This window comes from Rana temporaria, chromosome 1 (assembly GCF_905171775.1).
Source record: "Rana temporaria chromosome 1, aRanTem1.1, whole genome shotgun sequence".
In the NCBI taxonomy this organism is placed as follows: Eukaryota; Metazoa; Chordata; class Amphibia; order Anura; family Ranidae; genus Rana; species Rana temporaria.
The window spans coordinates 591,117,727-591,137,343 of NC_053489.1; the positions used below are offsets into that span (position 1 = coordinate 591,117,727).

General features: G+C 48.6%; 1 protein-coding gene across 1 annotated transcript in view; it reads left to right on the top strand.

Annotated features, from left to right (window-relative positions):
• Nucleotides 1-6,231: 6,231 nt before the first annotated feature.
• Nucleotides 6,232-19,617, top strand: part of RELL1 (RELT like 1) — a 90,757-nt gene continuing 77,371 nt past the window's right edge. Inside the window, exon 1 of the mRNA XM_040335145.1 lies at nucleotides 6,232-6,378. Coding sequence (XP_040191079.1) covers nucleotides 6,312-6,378 — 67 coding nt within the window. The 5' untranslated portion in view covers nucleotides 6,232-6,311. The remainder of the gene's footprint in view (nucleotides 6,379-19,617) is intronic.

Sequence of the window (19,617 nt, forward strand, 5' to 3'; positions counted from 1 at the left end):
TCGTTCGCGAATAGGGCTGGACGTAATTTACGTTCACGTCGAAAACCAATACGTCGTTGCGGCGTACTTGGGAGCAATGCACACTGGGATATGTACACGGACGGCGCATGCGCCCTTCAGAAAACACGTCAGGTCATCACACATTAGCATAAAACACGCCCCCCTTCCACATTTGAATTACACGGGCTTACGCCGGCCCCATTTACGCCTCGCCGCCGTAAGTTAGGAGGCAAGTGCTTTGTGAATACAGCACTTGCCTCTGAAACTTAGTGCGGCGCAGCGTAAATACGATACGCTGCGCCGCCGTACGAATGGGCGCAGCTACGTGAATCTAGCCCACAGAATTGTTATACATCCAATTAGTGAAGTGCTTTTTCGAATGGATATTAGGTAGTTTTTTGCACCTTCCTATTAGGTGTTTTCCAAAGGTAGGTTTTGTACTCTTCACAATAATATAAAGAAAGCCTTATACGGGAAATTTGAAGACTGCCATTGCTGACTTGTTTGCAGATAAAGATTTGCACCTTAGGACTTAAGCCTCGTACACACGATCGGATATCTGATGGAATCTAATCCGATGGTTTTTTTCGTCGGATATCCGATGAAGCTGACTTTCATCAGTCTTGCCTACACACCATCAGTAAAAAATCCGACCGTGCCAAAACGCGGTGACGTATAACACTACGACGTGCTTAGAAAAATGAAGTTCAATGTTTCCGATCATGAGTCGACTTGATTCTGAGCATGCGTGGATTTTTGACCGATGGACTTCCACACAGGCGATCGTTTTTTTCTACCGTTTTTTTATCCATAGGAAAAATGTAAAACATGTTCAATTTTTTTTCACCGATTGAAAACAAACCAGAGGGGCCCACACACGACCGGTTTGTCCGATGAAAACAGTCCATCGGTCTGTTTTCATTGGACAGACCGATCGTGTGTACAGGGCTATAGACTTTTGTGATCCTGATGTGATCATGAAGTATGTGCAGGTACTTTTTCCAGGCTGTTACATAGATAATATCATGCGTCTTCAGGACTTCAGCAAGCAATTCTTGGTACATTTCCACATTATCTGGGAGCAGTGTATCCCTAAAACTTAATTTATCTGGGAGCAGTGTGTCCCTAAAACTTTGTTTATTTGGGAGCAGTGTATCCCTAAAACTTTGTTTATTTGGGGGCAGTGTATCCCTAAAACTTTGTTTATTTGGGAGCAGTGTATCCCTAAAACTTTGTTTATTTGGGGGCAGTGTATCCCTAAAACTTTGTTTATTTGGGAGCAGTGTATCCCTAAAACTTCATTTATTTGGGAGCAGTGTATCCCTAAAACTTTGTTTATTTGGGAGCAGTGTATCCCTAAAACTTCATTTATTTGGGGGCAGTGTATCCCTTAAACTTAATTTATCTGGGAGCAGTGTATCCCTAAAACGTCATTTATCTGGGAGCAGTGTATCCCTAAAACTTTGTTTATTTGGGAGCAGTGTATCCCTAAAACTTCATTTATTTGGGAGCAGTGTATCCCTAAAACCTAATTTATCTGGGAGCAGTGTATCCCTAAAACTTCATTTATTTGGGAGCAGTGTATCCCTAAAACTTCATTTATTTGGGAGCAGTGTATCCCTAAAACTTTGTTTATTTGGGAGCAGTGTATCCCTAAAACGTCATTTTTTTGGGAGCAGTGTATCCCTAAAACTTTGTTTATTTGGGGGCAGTGTATCCCTAAAACTTTGTTTATTTGGGAGCAGTGTATCCCTAAAACTTCATTTATTTGGGAGCAGTGTATCCCTAAAACTTTGTTTATTTGGGAGCAGTGTATGCCTAAAACTTCATTTATTTGGGAGCAGTGTATCCCTAAAACTTCATTTATTTGGGGGCAGTGTATCCCTAAAACTTAATTTATCTGGGAGCAGTGTATCACTAAAACTTCCCTCTCTCTCTCCCCCATCTCTCTCCCCCTCTCTCTCTCCCCTCTTTCTTTTCTCTCTCTCTCTCTCTCTCTCTCTCTCTCCCCTCTCTCACTCTCCCCCATCTTTCTTCCCCCTCTCTCTTCCATCTCTCTCTCCCCCCTCTCTCTCCCCCCCTCTCCCTTCTTTCTTCCCCTCTCTCTCTTCCCTCTCTCTCTTCCCCCTCTCTCTTCCCTCTCTCTCTTCCCTCTCTCTCTCCCCCCTCTCTCTCTTCCCCCTCTCTCTCCCCTCTCTCTCTCCTTCTCCCCTCTCTCCCCCTCTCTCTCTCTCTCCGTCTCTCTCTCCCCCTCTCTCTCTCCCCCTCTCTCTCCTCCCCTCTCTCCCCCTCTCTCTCTCCCCTCTCTCTTCCCTCTCTCTCTCTCCCCTCTCTCTTCCCTCTCCCTCCGTCTCTCTCTCCCCCTCTCTCTCTCCCCCTCTCGCTCTCCTTCTCCCCTCTCTCCCCCCTCTGTCCCCCCTCTCTCTTCCCTATCTCTCTTCCCTCTCTCTCTCTCCTTCTCCCCCCTCTCTCTCTCCCCTCTCTCTCCCCTCTCTCTCTTCCCTCTCTCTCTCCCCTCTCTCTTCCCTCTCTCTCTCCCCTCTCTCTCTCTCCCCTCTCTCTTCCCTCTCTCTCTCCCCCCCCTCTCTCTCCCCTCCTCTCTCCCCCTCTCTCTCCCCCTCTTTCTCCCCTCTCTCTTCCCTCTCTCTCTCCCCCTCCCCCCTTCTCTCTCCCCCTCTTTCTCCCCTCTCTCTTCCATCTCTCTCTCCCCCCTCTCTCTCCCCCTCTCCCTTCTTTCTTCACCTCTCTCTCTTCCCTCTCTCTCTTCCCCCTCTCTCTTCCCTCTCTCTCTCCCCCCTCTCTCTCTTCCCCCTCTCTCTCCCCTCTCTCTCTCCTTCTCCCCTCTCTCCCCCCTCTCTCTCTCTCCCGTCTCTCTCTCCCCCTCTCTCTCTCCCCTCTCTCTCCTTCTCCCCTCTCTTCCCTCTCTCTCTCCCCTCTCTCTTCCCTCTCTCTCTCTCCCCTCTCTCTTCCCTCTCTCTTCCCCTCTCTCTCTCTCCCGTCTCTCTCTCCCCCTCTCTCTCTCCTTCTCCCCTCTCTCCCCCCTCTCTCTCCCCTCTCTCTCCCCTCTCTCTTCCCTCTCTCTCTTCCCTCTCTCTCCCCCCCTCTCTCCTTCTCCCCCCTCTCTCTCTCCCCCCTCTCCCCTCTCTCTCTCCCCTCTCTCTTCCCTCTCTCTCTCCCCTCTCTCTTCCCTCTCTCTCCCCCCTCCCCCCTTCTCTCTCTCCCCTCCTCTCTCCCCCCCTCTCTCTCCCCCTCTTTCTCCCCTCTCTCTTCCCTCTCTCCCTCTCCCCTCTCCCTTCCCTCTCTCTCTCCCCCCTCCCCCCTTCTCTCTCTCCCCTCCTCTCCCCCCCTCTTTACCCCTCTCTCTCTCCAAATCAGCTCAGAAAGACACTATAGCCTCCTAGAAATCGCACTGGAATTTCATAGTCTTTGAACAGCTATGTGTTTTCTATGCAGTTTCCATTATGCCTAGTACACACGATAGGATTTATCCGCGGATATGGTCCTCCGGACCGTTTCCGCGGATAAATCCTCTGTGGATTTTGATCCGATGGAGTGTACACACCATCGGATCGAAATCCGCGCCGAATTCCCATCGCGATGACGTGTCGCGCCGTCGCCGCGATGATGACGCGGCGACGTGCGCGACGCTGTCATATAAGGAATTCCACGCATGCGTCAAATCATTACGACGCATGCGAGGGATGGGTTCGGACGGATCGATCCGGTGAGTCTGTACAGACCACCGGATCGATCCGCTGGAGCCGATTCCAGCGGATAGATTTCTTAGCATGCTATCAATTTCGCGGATCAATTTCAGCGGATCGATCCTCTCGTGTGTACGGGGCTTAAGACTTCATGGAAATGAAAACTACACAGAACCCTTTTGAAAAACGAATTGCGTTCAGACTGCATATATATGCACAGTCACCATAGCAAGTCATGTTATTTCCCTTGTTCTGGAACGCATACGAAATCGCATCAGTGTGAACCAGGGCTTAGTTTGTTATTAGCTAGCATAAGAGATGGATACAATTCTGGCTCTCAAAATGTAATTCTTCTAATTGACAGTGTTGTTGGCTTGTAAAATGTAGGTTGAGTTTTGAAAGTCGCTGCTTCCCCAATGCTGGTAATGAGATCTTTTCCTGGGTTCTTTGATTAGTTAGTGTTCCACTGATAACAAGCCTATGCTGGTCACTTGTTTCTAACCCTGCTGGTCACTTGTTTCTAACCCTGCTGGTCACTTGTTTCTAGCCCTGCTGGTCACTTGTTTCTAGCCCTGCTGGTCACTTGTTTCTAGCCCTGCTGGTCACTTGTTTGTAGCCCTGCTGGTCACTTGTTTCTAGCCCTGCTGGTCACTTGTTTCTAGCCCTGCTGGTCACTTGTTTCTAACCCTGCTTGTCACTTGTTTCTAATCCTGCTGGTCACTTGTTTCTAATCCTGCTGGTCACTTGTTTCTAACCCTGCTGGTCACTTGTTTCTAACCCTGCTGGTCACTCGTTTCTAACCCTGCTGGTCACTCGTTTCTAGCCCTGCTGGTCACTTGTTTCTAGCCCTGCTGGTCACTTGTTTCTAGCCCTGCTGGTCACTTGGTTCTAACCCTGCTGGCCACTTGTTTCTAGCCCTGCTGGCCACTTGTTTCTAGCCCTGCTGGTCACTTGTTTCTAGCCCTGCTGGCCACTTGTTTCTAGCCCTGCTGGTCACTTGTTTCTAGCCCTGCTGGCCACTTGTTTCTAACCCTGCTGGTCACTTGTTTCTAACCCTGCTGGTCACTTGTTTCTAACCCTGCTGGTCACTTGTTTCTAACCCTGCTGGTCACTTGTTTCTAACCCTGCTGGTGACTTGTTTCTAGCCCTGCTGGTGACTTGTTTCTAGCCCTGCTGGCCACTTGTTTCTAGCCCTGCTGGTCACTTGTTTCTAGCCCTGCTGGTCACTTGTTTCTAGCCCTGCTGGTCACTTGTTTCTAGCCCTGCTGGTCACTTGTTTCTAACCCTGCTGGTGACTTGTTTCTAGCCCTGCTGGTGACTTGTTTCTAGCCCTGCTGGCCACTTGTTTCTAGCCCTGCTGGTCACTTGTTTCTAGCCCTGCTGGTCACTTGTTTCTAGCCCTGCTGGTCACTTGTTTCTAGCCCTGCTGGTCACTTGTTTCTAGCCCTGCTGGCAGAACTGTATGTGCTACAGAAAATAGACATTGTTTTGCATAAAGCCTCAAAAATAGAAATTCCAAGACTGATGACAGCAGTGGGTTCTGTTCCCACAACATTCTACTGATCATATGAGGCCACATCAGAAGGAAAAAAGAAAAAGAAATCAAGGGTCATTTATCAAAGTCATTGATGAAAAGTGTGTATTGAAAAACACAAAATGCACCTGGAATATACAAACTGGAAAGGTGTGACCCAGGCCTGAGGCTATGTTTCCATGAGTGTGACTTGGGACTGCAAAGTCGCATGACAAGTAGTACCACGTGATTTTCAATGAGCACTGTTCATATCTTCACGTTGCAGCGCCTTCATAGTAGTCCCTTCACAACTTTAGTCCGACTTTGATGCGACTTGGGGTCTATAGACTTCAAGAAGCCTAGTTTTCCACTGAAAGTCGAGCGATTTTTTGCCGTGATTTTGATGCGACTTGAAGCAATGCCTGTGTTTTCTTGAGGTCTGTGGAGGTCTGAGGTCTGTTGCATCAAATTCGGACCGAAGTAGTACAGGGAGTACTTTAACGTGAAGTCGCACAGATATGAACGGTACTCGTTTGGAAATCACGGGGTATGACTTGTCATGCGACTTTGAATACACAGGCATTGCTCAAGTCACATAAAATTCGCGGAAAAAAAGGAAGATGCGCTGGGAGATCCCGAGTTCTGTAGAATCCTCTCCTATATACTGCCAGAGAGGGGCTTTATACGGCACACTGCATCAGACCCCTCCCCTATACCCGCCCACTGCCAACTCCTCACTAGTAGCGACTACTGAGTGGGAGGGGACAGAGGCCGGAGAGGGAGGGCGGAGAAAGGAGGAGACAGAGGGCGGGGAGGGAGGAGACAGAGGGCGGAGAGGAAGAGCACGGAGAGCGGAGAGGAAGAGCACGGAGAGGGAGGGAACAGAAGGCTAAGTGGGAGGGGCGGAGGTCAGAATGGGGCTGGCAGAGGGCGGGGTCAGGGTACGCTCAGTGTCATCAGTTCGTAGAGTACATTCAAACGAGTGTCTGCCTGTGTTTGCCCGTACGTCAGAGCCCCGCCCACAGCCCTCCTGACCCGCCCTGTTCCCCGGACAGTCCCGTACCTGGCAGAGTGCAGTGTGATCGGAGAGAAGGATGTCTCCGGTGCTCAGGTCTCCGGTGTGGCTCCTCAGTGATCACGGGAGAGTCGCTCGCAGTGCCGGTAAGTGAAGCGGCCACACCCGGATAAAGTTCCTGCGGAGTCCGTGTCCCCGGGCTCCATTCATATTAATGGGTGTGATGGGGGCCATCATATCATATGGGGGAGATGACTTCCTATGTGCCCCCATCTACTGTACCGTGCAATGATTGGGGGACTATAGAGAGTTCTCCCTGACCCCTCTCCTCATTACACCCCAATATATCACACATTACATGTGCTGCCTGCATTCCTTTTCTTTTTGTAGGCTTTCCCCCTGTGTTTTCTCCTGCTCATCTGACCAGTAACACTCCTCCTGTAGTAGGGTGCACTCTGGATGAAGGTGCACAGGAGGCACAGCAGCCTTGTTAGTCTGGGAGGGAGGGGAGTGTTGGGATGTACTAGCAGATTTACATACACTAACACATTGAAGCCAAACGACAGATCACATTTTTTAATTAGTTACAGAAACTGTTTCCTTTTCCTGGGATAAAGGGTTTCCATAAATACAAGCTGCTCATTGTGAGCACCCCTGCCAGTGTTAAAGTGATTGTCATTTTGTTTTTGAAAGGGGAAAAAAAAGTGAATTTTTGTTATAAAAAAATAATTTTTCTCCTTCACTGATGTGCATCACTGATGAGCACTGACGGGGATCACTGACGGGCTTCACTGATGGGCACTGACGGGCTTCACTGATGGGCACTGACGGGCTTCACTGATGGGCACTGACGGGCATCACTGATGGGCACTGACGGGCATCACTGATGGGCACTGACGGGCATCACTGATGGGGCTGCATTGGTAGTCATTTTTTTTGAAAGGGGAAAAAAAAGTGAATTTTTTTTTATAAAAAAAATGTTTTCTCCTTCACTGATGGGCATCACTGACGGGCATCACTGACGGGCATCACTGATGGGCATCACTGATGGGCATCACTGACGGGGCTGCATTGGTAATCACTGCACTAATTATCAAAGGCAGAAGCAGAGGGGGAGGAGCCTAAAGAAAAAAGAAGAAATGCAGCTACCACATCTGATTACTAGAGAGCTACAATATAATAATATATTTCTAATTAGGGATTCAATACGGATTTAAACATGCAATACACACTCACCAGCCACTTTATTGGGTACACCTTGCCAGTCCCGGGTTGGATCCCCTTTTGCCCTAATTCTTCGTGGCACAGATTCACCAAGGTGTTGGAAACATTCCTCAGATTTTGGTCCATATTGACACAATGGCGTCACGTAGTTGCTGCAGATTTGTCGGGACTCACATTTTTTAATGACACCTAAAATCGCAGTGCGGGTCTGCCGCGTTTGTCGCAGGATAAATTGCGCTGCATTCGCGGCAACCCGCGTTGTGTGAAGTTTGTGACCCCAAAAAAGGTCAGGAGCTACTTTTGGGCGACATGCTTCACGCTATGCTGGTTTCTGCAATTGCAGCGCGATTTATCACGGCAGACCCGCACCGCCATTTTCGGTGTCGTTCAAATGAATGGCGTCGCAAATGTGCGTCCCGTGATTGGTTATTCACACATCGGTGCTTTGGAATCGCAGGCAGAATCGTGGCAAGTCTACCTGCGATTTAAAACGCTAATGTGTGATTGCAGTCTAAACCCTAGAGATGGCGGCGCATGAAAATCCCTGAAATACAGTCGGCAGAATGGCACGGCTGGGCACAATCACGTATGGGTACGTCCTCTTTAAGTGCCCAGCCATGGGACGCGTGCGCCGCCGGCAACCCGGTCTGAAGCTCCGTGACGGGACCCGCGGACCCGATCACCGTCGGTGTCCCGCGATCGGTCACAGGAGCTGAAGAACGGGGAGAGGTGTGTGTAAACACACCTTCCCCGTTCTTCATTGTGGCGCTGTCATTGATCGTCTGTTACCTGATATAGGGAAAGACGATCACTGACGTCACACGTCCAGCCCCGCCTCCCTACAGTTAGAAACACACATGAGGTCACACTTAACCCCTACAGCGCCCCCTAGTGGTTAACTCCTAAACTGCAATTGTAATTTCACAGTAAACAAAGCATTTTTATAGCACTTTTCGCTGTGAAAATTACAATTGTCCCAAAAATGTGTCAAAATTGTCCGATGTGTCCGCCATAATGTCGCAGTCATGAAAAAAATCGCTGATCGCCACCATTAGTATTAAAAAAAATATATTAATAAAAATGGCATAAAACTATCCCCTATTTTGTAAACGCTATACATTTTGTGCAAACCAATCGATAAACGATTATTGCGTTTTTTTTTTTTTTACCGAAAATAGGTAGAATACGTATCTGCCTAAACTGAGGAAAAAATGTTTTTTTTAATATCTTTTTTGGGGATATTTATTAACGAAAAAAGTAAAAAATATTGCATTTTTTTTCAAAATTGTCGCTCTATTTTTGTTTATAGCGCAAAAAATAAAAACCGCAGAGGTGATCAAATACCACCAAAAGATTTGTGGGGAAAAAAGGACGCCAATTTTGTTTGGGAGCCACGTCGCACAACCGCACAATTGTCGGTTAAAGCAACGCAGTGCCGAATCCCAAAAAGGGGCCTGGTCCTTAACCTGCATAATGGTCCGGGTCTTAAGTGGTTAAAACTCACAATGCCCCCCCCATCTAAAAACATCCTAATGTCCCAACCTCCCCAGCTAACAATTTCCATTCATCTTGGTTGATTTTCCGATTAACGTTTGTCATGCCTGGTGGTGATGACAGGGCCACCCACAGCTTAACACTCCAGCCTCGCATGCGCAGCGTTACTCTGCAAATCAAGTAGGTATACCCCAGGATCTGTCAGTGGTACGCTTGTGGGCGGGCGCTGTATACTTCTGGTTGTGGGCGGGCGCTGTATACTTCTGGTTGTGGGCGGGCGCTGTATACTTCTGGTTGTGGGCGGGCGCTGTATTCTTCTGTTTGTTGGCGGGCGCTGTATTCTTCTGGTTGTGGGCGGGCGCTGTATTCTTCTGGTTGTGGGCGGGCGCTGTATTCTTCTGGTTGTGGGCGGGCGCTGTATTCTTCTGGTTGTGGGCGGGCGCTGTATTCTTCTGGTTGTGGGCGGGCGCTGTATTCTTCTGGTTGTGGGCGGGCGCTGTATTCTTCTGGTTGTGGGCGAGCGCTGTATACGTCTGGTTGTGGGCGGGCGCTGTATACGTCTGGTTGTGGGCGGGCGCTGTATACGTCTGGTTGTGGGCGGGCGCTGTATACTTCTGGTTGTGGGCGGGCGCTGTATACTTCTGGTTGTGGGCGGGCGCTGTATACTTCTGGTTGTGGGCGGGCGCTGTATACGTCTGGTTGTGGGCGGGCGCTGTATACTTCTGGTTGCGGGCGGGCGCTGTATACTTCTGGTTGCGGGCGGGCGCTGTATACTTCTGGTTGTGGGCGGGTGCTGTATACTTCTGGTTGCGGGCGCTGTATACTTCTGGTTGTGGGCGGGTGCTGTATACTTCTGGTTGTGGGCGGCCGCTGTATACCTCTGGTTGTGGGCGGGCGCTGTATACTTCTGGTTGCGGGCGGGCGCTGTATACCTCTGGTTGTGGGCGGGCGCTGTATACCTCTGGTTGCGGGCGGGCGCTGTATACGTCTGGTTGCGGGCGGGCGCTGTATACGTCTGGTTGTGGGCGGGCGCTGTATACGTCTGGTTGTGGGCGGGCGCTGTATACGTCTGGTTGAAGAGTTCAGCTGTAGAATACTCAGACACACAGGGCTTCTTCATTTATTTTTCCTGCGTTGTTGAAATGCCTCATCTTCCCACCCTGGCCTCTTGTCATGTTTGTAATATCCTGATCCGAACCCAGAGGAGAGCGGGCACCGTGTAGGCGAGTGTCACAAGGCACGGCTCTGTCTTCCATTGTGTGGGGGAGATCAGCCGTGTGGCGGATGAAGTATTTGGCACAGATTTTTGTCAGATCAGTATTTGGTTTTTCTGACATGCTGTAGATCTGTGATAGTAATTGTGTACATTTCTTTACATCTCATATACAGGATGTAAATGTAGAGCACACGGGGGTGGGGGTTTATTTACAAAAGCCAATCCACTTTGCACTACATGTGTATTTGGAAGTGCAGTCGCTGTAGATCTGAGGGGGATATGCAAGGAAAATAAAAAACAGCATTTTTGCTTGTACATGATTGGATGATAAAATCAGCAGAGCTCCCCCCCCCCCCCCTCACTTTCGGAGCTCCCCCCCCCCTCACTTTCGGAGCTCCCCCCCCCCCCCCCTCAGTTTCGGAGCTCCCCCCCCCCCTCAATTTCGGAGCTCCCCCCCCCCCCTCAATTTCGGAGCTCCCCCCCCCCCCCTCAATTTCGGAGCTTCCCCCCCCTCACTTTCGGAGCTCCCCCCCTTCACTTTCGGAGCTTTCCCCCCCCCTCACTTTCGGAGCTTTCCCCCCCCCTCACTTTCGGAGCTCCCCCCCCTCACTTTCGGAGCTTTCCCCCCCTCCTCACTTTCGGAGCTTCCCCCCCCCTCACTTTCGGAGCTCCCCCCCTCACTTTCGGAGCTCCCCCCCCCCTCACTTTCGGAGCTCCCCCCCCCCTCACTTTCGGAGCGTCCCCCCCCCCCCCCCTTTCGGAGCGCCCCCCCCCCCCCTCACTTTCGGAGCGTCCCGCCCCCCTCACTTTCGGAGCGTCCCCCCCCTCACTTTCGGAGCTTTCCCCCCCCTCACTTTCGGAGCTTTCCCCCCCCCCTCACTTTCGGAGCTTCCCCCCCCCCCTCACTTTCGGAGCTTTCCCCCCCCTCACTTTCGGAGCTTTCCCCCCCCCCTCACTTTCGGAGCTTCCCCCCCCCCTCACTTTCGGAGCTTTCCCCCTCCTCACTTTCGGAGCTTCCCCCCCTCACTTTCGGAGCTTCCCCCCCTCACTTTCGGAGCTTTCCCCCCTTAGATCTACAGCGACCACCCTTCCAAGTGCACTTGTAGTGCAAAGTGGATTTGCCTTCAGTATATAACCCCCATGGTGTAACAAACCTATCAGGGTTAGGAAGTGCAGTGGCCCAATATATCCCATCACACGTCGGTCAGTCCTGTGGCTGTCAGTCTTGCAGGGCCTTTTGGGACTTTTAATTTCACATTTGGTGGAGTGCCAACAGTTGCCCAACCCTGGAGTATATTAAAGTCACCCCATTGCACTTCCCCTCCAGTATATAATACTAGTCTATATATGAATCTGTTCTTCATGTATTGGGCATCACCTACTATACCCTGCACCCGGTCTCTGATATCTAGGCCTCATTTCCTATCGGTGCACCTGTGTGAGGGGCAGTCCTTTCCCATGCAGGATACAGGCATACCCCGCTTTAAGTACACTCACTTTACATACACTCGTGAGTAAGGACATACCCGTGAGTGTATGTAAAGTGCCTTACAAGTACTGTACAGACATTTTGCAGCCACAGTAGAAGGAGCTGAAGCTCAGAGAGCATAGCCCGCCCTGTTCCAGTGTGCCCCTGACACCCCCACTACAGCCCCTGAGACCTTAACTACAGCTCCTAACACCCCCATTACACCCCCTGACCCCCCACTACACCCTATAAGTGAAAAAAGGTATTGTTTCACTTTAAGTACATTTTCGTTTTACATACATGCTCTGTACTTAAAAGTGGGATATGCCTGTACACAGGTGTTCCATGCATCCGCGTGCGATTGGGACAGTGCCGTTGCCGGCTTTTGGCTGCAATTTGGCATGCGATTTGACATGTCATATTGCGCCGATGTGCATGGGGGCTGTAGGTGCCGGGATGAATGAACTTGCCTGTGCATGCATGACATTTGGATCATCCTGGCCAATCAAGATATCTGAAGACCATGAACCCAGAAAAAGAGGGAGAAGATGTGGGCACTGGCAAGGAAGCTTGCAGATGTCTCATAGCTGGAAGGGAGGCATTGGAGGGGTTAGTTTTTTAGCGAGCCGCTGAGAGCCTGAGGCAGCCGCTTCCACCCCGTTTTTCCCTTTTGGATAGTTTTGAATGATCAGCTTTCAAAAGCTGTGTACCATTGATCAGATTATCATGCAAATGCTTTAAAATATTCTAATTATCCTATTTTTTTTTTTTTTTTTTCATTGTGTGTAATAGACTTTAGACTGGGTTCACATTGGTGCGATGCCAGACATTGCATGTGATTCGCACCGCATGCCTGTGCAGTGCAAATTCAGCCGTACAAACGCTAGAGTTTGTACGGCTGAAATTTCATCGCATTCTCACCAAAATTGTGCAGGATCCTTTTGTTTTATTTGTATTTTTTGTCTGCACTCAATTCGGATCGCAGGGGGGTTCAGACCCATGCGATCCGATTCCACAGTTCGCACTGCGTTCTGCAAACCGATTTTGGGGGTGTCATTAAAGCGGTTGTAAAGAATTTATTTATTTATTTTTAAATAACAAACACTTGCCTTCACTGTGCAGCTCGGTTTTGCACAGTGTGGCCCCGATCAACGTCTTCTGGGGTCCCTCGGCGGCTGTTTCTGGTCCTCCCTGCAAGAACCCCACACATTCATGCGAGCATGGTATGGAGTCCTTGTGGGCGGGCACACTCCCGTGATACAGCGAGCAGCTATAGCCGCTCACTGTATCACTCGGCCCGGCGCGCCGCGTCATTGGATGTGATTGACGGCAGCGCCAGACAATGGCTGCGCTGCTTTCAATCCATCCGCTTTAGCCAATCAACGGCCAGGCTGAGCGGCGAAGAGGATGTCGGGGCCGAGCGCTGGACTTTCGAGGGGCCAGATAAGTATAATGGGGTGCCGGGGGGGGGGGGGGCGGCATTATTGCCTGAAGTTTTTTCACCTTCATGCATAGGATGCACGAAGGTGAAAAAACGTTTACCTTTACAACCCCTTTAACTTTATATTGCCACCAGCAGAGGTTTGCAAAGAGCAGTGTGAACTGCCAGCGATTCAGATGCGATGTGGGAGCCCACACAGGAATGGCTGTGATTCTTGCATCGCACCAGTGTGAACCAAGCATTACTGTGAGCTGAAGAAAAAGCACAAAGATATCTTTATTTTGTAAGGCTCCATGCACACTGGCTTAAAGAACAATGGCCCATATTCAAGAAGCAATTGCGCCTGTGTAACCATAGGTTACACAGCGCAATTGCTGACTTGCCCCGGCGTTACGAATGCTCCTGACTCAGGAACATCGTAACGCCGACTGCAGCCTAAAATCTGTGTGGCATAAGGCTCTTATGCCACGCATATCTTAGGCTGCATTCTAGCGATGACCGATAGGGGGCGCTCCCATTGTGCTCAGTGTATAGTATGCAAATTGCATACTAACACCTATTCACAACGTTGCGCGAGCCCTGCGTACGCAATTTACGTAGTTTGCGTACGTCGGGTTTCGCGTAAGGTTGCACATCCTAATAGCACGCGCAGCCAATGCTAAAGGATACCCGTCGTTCCCGCGTCGCGATATTTGAAATCTACGTCGTTTGCGTAAGTGATTCGTGAATGGCGCTGGACGCCATTCACGTTCACTTTGAAGCAAATGACGTCCTTGCGACGTCATTTGCCGCAATGCACATCGGGAAAGTTTCCCGACAGAGCATGCGCTCTACGCTCGGCGCGGGAGCGCGCCTAATTTAAATGATTCCCGCCCCCTACGGGATCATTTACATTAGGCGCCCTTACGCAGGGCAAGTTTACACAGCGCACACGCAATTTACGGAGCTACTGCTCCGTGAATCGCGGGTAGCGCAGTAAATTTGCGGGGGCGCAGGGCAAAAACGCTGCCCTGCGCCTCCGTAACAGATGGGCAAATTCTACCTGAATCTGGGCCATTGCTTCTACAGGAGTTTTGTGTTCTGCCTGTAGAAGCGGCTCAATGTTATCCTTTGTGTCCATGCACATTAGGACGTTTACAGGCATATTTTGAGTTTAACGTTTAGAGGCAGAAAAAAAAAAATCTTCTCATTCGCGTTTCTGATTGGAGCTTGGAGGCAGAAAAAAACGTAAAACTCTACTAAACTCGTCTAAACTTTGTACAAAAAATGCTTTAGATGAGTGTTTTTTACTCCCAGTGTGCATGGAGCCTTAACGGCTGATCCCATCAAATCACCATATCATAGAGATGACCAAAGACAGACATTACAAGTTCAGCCTGTGTGACGACGTCCGTAAATACAATGGAGAAATGACGGCAGGCTGGAAGTGTTATTTGCAGGATTACCCGATGAAAAGAACAAAAACGAATGCAGCCGTCACATCTAAGGACCGGTAGGCCGCGGTATAATATTGCGTTTTATTTTTGGGTGTAGATGCACTTTAGGCACTTAGTCAGATGAGAAGTGTATAGCAATCTACTAATCCCTGGAACTAGTTACACAAATAAGAAGTTGTTTTCTACAAAGACAAAGGCGATCTTTAAACATGCCCTTTAGACTCTGCATACCGGGGTGCTTTTCTCTATCCGACAACCTCCTGGAGAGGAGATGTTCAATATTGTCTTTTCTGATGGGAAAGATTTGCCTGTTGGGAAAACAATACATTATCTGCCATTCCTAACAAAACAAACACACGCATGCCATGCTTTTGGCAGCCAGACACCAAGTCATTTTGCCCAGGCCCATGAGGAAACTCGGAAAAGGTGTGATTTACTTTGCTTAAAATTAGGGTTGCGCCAATACCGAGCATTGGCATGAGTACTTGTGCCAATGCTCCCGATGCTTGGTCCGATACCTGGGAGTGAAGAGGTGCTCCCGAAAGTCAGTGGGTGGAAAGGGCAGAGCAGAGAGCGAGTCCTCATCAGGCTAACAGCAGCAGGCGGTAAGCTGGGCAGGGGTGCGAGCGAAGTTGCATGCTCTGTCAGAATCGGGGATTCGGGCCGTCACATTCGGTAACGGAGGCGACGTTCCATGTCTCCGTCAGAGGCGAAACACTGTGACGCCCATCTTGGTACACCCTGCACTCAGCCGCAGTAAGCCTGCAGCGGACATCTTGTTAGGCTGCATTCACACCTTAGCGCGGCGATTTGTACCGCGATTTGCTGCAACAAATTGCGGCGTTTTGTATCGCGATTTGCCGCGACAAAACGAATAACCTTGTTTTCGCTGGAGGGGTGATTTACACATTGTCGGCTATGCCGAATGCCCAAGCCGCCTGAAAAAAAGGGTCAGGTACTTGTTTTGAGCTTCAGGCGTACGGCGTTTGGCGTGGAGATGTGAACCATCTCCATAGAGAACAATGTTAAATCACCCCTCCAGTGTATTTTACACGGCAATAGCGTCGGGCTTCAGGCGTTAAAACGCCTAGGTGTGAATGGAGCCTTACACCCAGCCCATATAGTTTACTAACTATATGGGCTGGGTGTAACAAGATGTCCGCCGCTGCCTTCTGACTGCTGCGGTCGAGTGCAGGTTGTACCAAGGTGGGCTTCATAGCATTTGTACTAAGTTACTACTATTAGCATTGCAAAATCCTTCCTTTCCAAGTTGTTTTTTATTGTTATTGTCTCACATTCATCCCCTCATTTATTATGCCAGCAATTGCCCATCAGTGCGTTTCTATTAGTGACACCTATCGGTGCCCATAAGTGAAGTCTATCCATGCCAGCTATCAGTGCCACCTATCGGTGCTGTATATCCGGGCTCATTTGCCAGTGCCACCTATCACAGTGCCCAATCAGGCCCACCTATCAGTGCTGTATATTAGTGCCTCCTCATCAGTGCCCATCAGTGAAGGAAAAAAGTTACTTAATTACGAAATTGTGCTGTGAAAACTGTCACATGACAATCAAAGTATCGGTATCGGCGAGTACTTAGGAAAAAAAGTATCAGTACTTGTACTTGGCATTTAAAAAGGTGGTAATGGTGCAACCCTACCTAAAATAATAATGTATGGTAATGTTGGCGTGCGACTTTTTGATTCACAATACCAGCTTGTTCTGTGTGTAATGTAAAGAAATATATAAAGGCACGTAGGGAAACAATGAATTCTATACTGATCATTATCCTTACCTGTGTGAACTGCTTACAGAATACAATCAAGTAACCCATTAATGGCTTGTCTACCAGCGTGTCTATAAAATGAGGCTGGTAGACAGATATTTTAAACACTGTCTTATCTGCTATAGCAGCCAAGAATGGATACTTTGAAACCCCTGTCTACCAACCTGCCGTTGTCTAGACACCATTAATAAAATGATTGCTGCAAGTGTCTGATCTTCTGATTAGTGAACACAGGAGGTTGCTCACATTCGGCATGAGTGGCATTCAGGGAACACTTTCCATTGTATCAAAGAATGCAAGGTATTCTCTAAAGAGGTGGAGATTGTGATGTCGTCTCTCCACCTTATCCAGGCAGAGAATTCTTTGCATTCATTGAGAGAGAGCAAATTGTTCCCTGCATGGTGCCTCTGCAGAGTAGGTGACCTCCCGTGTTCACAGTGTAGCTGGTTGGCATGGGACCTGGAAGCCAGTGGAGATCACTGTATTATAGATGCCTGTTACAGTGATTTCCAGCTTCCATGGGGATCCCACAGGTATGGCACATACGTAGGTTGTGTGGATATAACTACACATTAGAGCAGTTGCATGCATGCAGGGATGGATGAGTGACCCCCGGACACAAACTGCCTCGTGGTTACATCCAGACTGCCACGGTGTCTATCAGCCTTTCATTTTATATGTACTGGCTGCAGTTTGTGCGCTCCTGGGCCCATTTGTGCTGGCAAACACTTGTAACTTCTGGGCACAGAAATATGTTTCTTTATGAAGATACCGTGCATCCGGAAAGTATTCACAGCGCTTCACTTTTTCCACATTTTGTTATGTTACAGCCTTATTCCAAAATGACCGACGCTCTCCATCCAACCTGATGGAGCTTGAGAGGTCCTGCAAAGAAGAATGCGAGAAACTGCCCAAAAATAGGTGTGCCAAGCTTGTAGCATCATACTCAGAAAGACTTGAGGCTGTAATTGGTGCCAAAGGTGCTTCAACAAAGTATTGAGCAAAGGTCGTGAATACTTATGTACATGTGATTGTTTTCATTTTTTATTTTTAATACATTTTCAAAGATTTCAAAGCAAACTTTTTTCATGTTGTCATTATGGGGCATTGTTTGTAGAATTTTGAGGAACATGTATGAATTTAATCCATTTTTGAATCAGGCTGTAATGTAACCTAACAAAATGTGGAAAAAGTTAAGCGCTGTGAATACTTTTTAGATGCACTGTATATGGCCCTCTGTACTGATATGCATGAGCCCCTAGGCTGGATTACACTGAACAAGTTCTGTCAGGTAACAACAAAATGGTGTTCCCCCGGAGGACGTCCAGTGTGACGAAACACATAGGCTGCTGTGACATCATCGCGCAAACCTGCCAGAGTTTGTTTACAGTCGCTTTTTATCATTTGACATGATGGATATGTGATGACGGAATTCCTCTTGAGTGTCCCCTGAGATGGTTATCGTACTTACCTGTTGATTGTGACAAACGTGAGTATCGGACCCCTGCTCTTCTCACTAACTTGTCACAAAGGACCAGCATTAAGAGCTTAGGGATGGGGTGTCCAAACTTTTTTCCAAAGAGGGCCAGATTTGATAAAGTGAACATGCATGAGGGCCGACCATTTTGCCTGACATTCTTTAAACCATTAAAATTTGGTCTGTGCGTTTGTTCGAGCATTAATGCACTGCCCAACAAGAATTCTCTTGCCTTTGTGACTGTGTGTGGTGAAGAGATGAGCTTGGACTTGTTGTTTGGATATACCGTATTTATCGGCTTATAACACGCACCTTCACGTTTAAAAAGAACGTTTCAGGAAAAAAAATCTTAAAGCGGGAGTTCACCCGAATTTTTTTTTTTTTTTAACATTAGATTGATGCTCATTTTGTCAAGGGGAATCGGGTAGTTTTTTCAAAATCGAAGCCGTACTTACCGTTTTAGAGAGCGATCTTCTCCGCCGCTTCCGGGTATGGTCTTCGGGACTGGGCATTCCTATTTGATTGACAGGCTTCCGACGGTCGCATACATCGCGTCACGAGAAGCCGAACGTCGGTGCGGCTCTATACGGCGCCTGCGCACCGACATTCGGCTACTTTCGAAAAATCGTAACGCGATGTATGCGAGTGTCGGAAGACTGTCAATCAAATAGGAACGCCCAGTCCTGCAGCCCATACCCGGAAGCGGCGGAGAAGATCGCTCTCTAAAACGGTAAGTACTGCTTCGATTTTAAAATAACTACCCGATTCCCCTTGACAAAATGAGCATCAATCTAATGTTAAAAATTAAGTTTTTGGGGAAACCTCCACTTTAAATTTTAAATAAGGGTCATTGCCCATCTGCAGTCTCACCATTGCCATGAATGCAGTCTCACCATTGCCATGAATGCAGTCTCACCATTGCCATGAATTCAGCCTCACCATTGCCGTCGGTGCAGCCTGCAGAGGAGACGGGGAGGGGGCGGGACGAGCGCCAACATACAGGAGAAACGGTTTTCTCTATGGGCCTCTTTAATTTAAAGTCCCGCCTCCTGTGATGGACAGAACAGTTGTCCAATGGCAGCGCAGGAGATGGGACTTCCTTTTCCTTTTATTTGGACTGAATTAATCAAACATTTTGCTTTACTTGTGGACTTTTGATTTTATTTTAGAGACTTTTCTCATATTTTTCTGCACATTTATGTTTGGAAATTATTGCAACATTTTATATTTGACATATTTAGGTGTAAAAGGGCCGTTCACACTAGTGGGCTGAGATAACGTTCATGTTGCCCAACCTTCTCACCTGTGTTGCAGTACAATACACTACTGTGCGTTGTGACACGCTGCATGTACAATTTTTTGGCATTTGTGGTGCATTAGGTAGCCAAGTTTATATAATTGCAGAAGGGCATACATGTGAACCAGCCACATAGAAAAGAATGTGATTTCTACTTGATTTGCCTAAAGCATAGGCTGAACGTTCCTGACTAGTCTGTTCGTTTTAGGCTGCAGGAAATGTGTTTTGTAAACTCGTCTCCTAGTTGCAGAGGGTTTGGTGTGCGTCGGTGTGTGCTGATCTGTACGCTCCTTGAATGGAATCGCATACACGCTCAGGCTAAATATTTAGAACATTTCATAGTATGTCGGCATACTACACCAATGATCTGCACTAGTATGTGACGACTTTCTAGCGGTGCTCAGTGCTGCCTTTGTCCTACTTCTGTACTGTCACCGGGTCACTTGATTCTGTCGGAATATTTGGCGTAGGTTTGGTCTTCTCCTCCCACAATCTCACATTGCTTTGTGTAGTTCTGTCACTCTTTCTTCTGCATGTGTTTCCTGT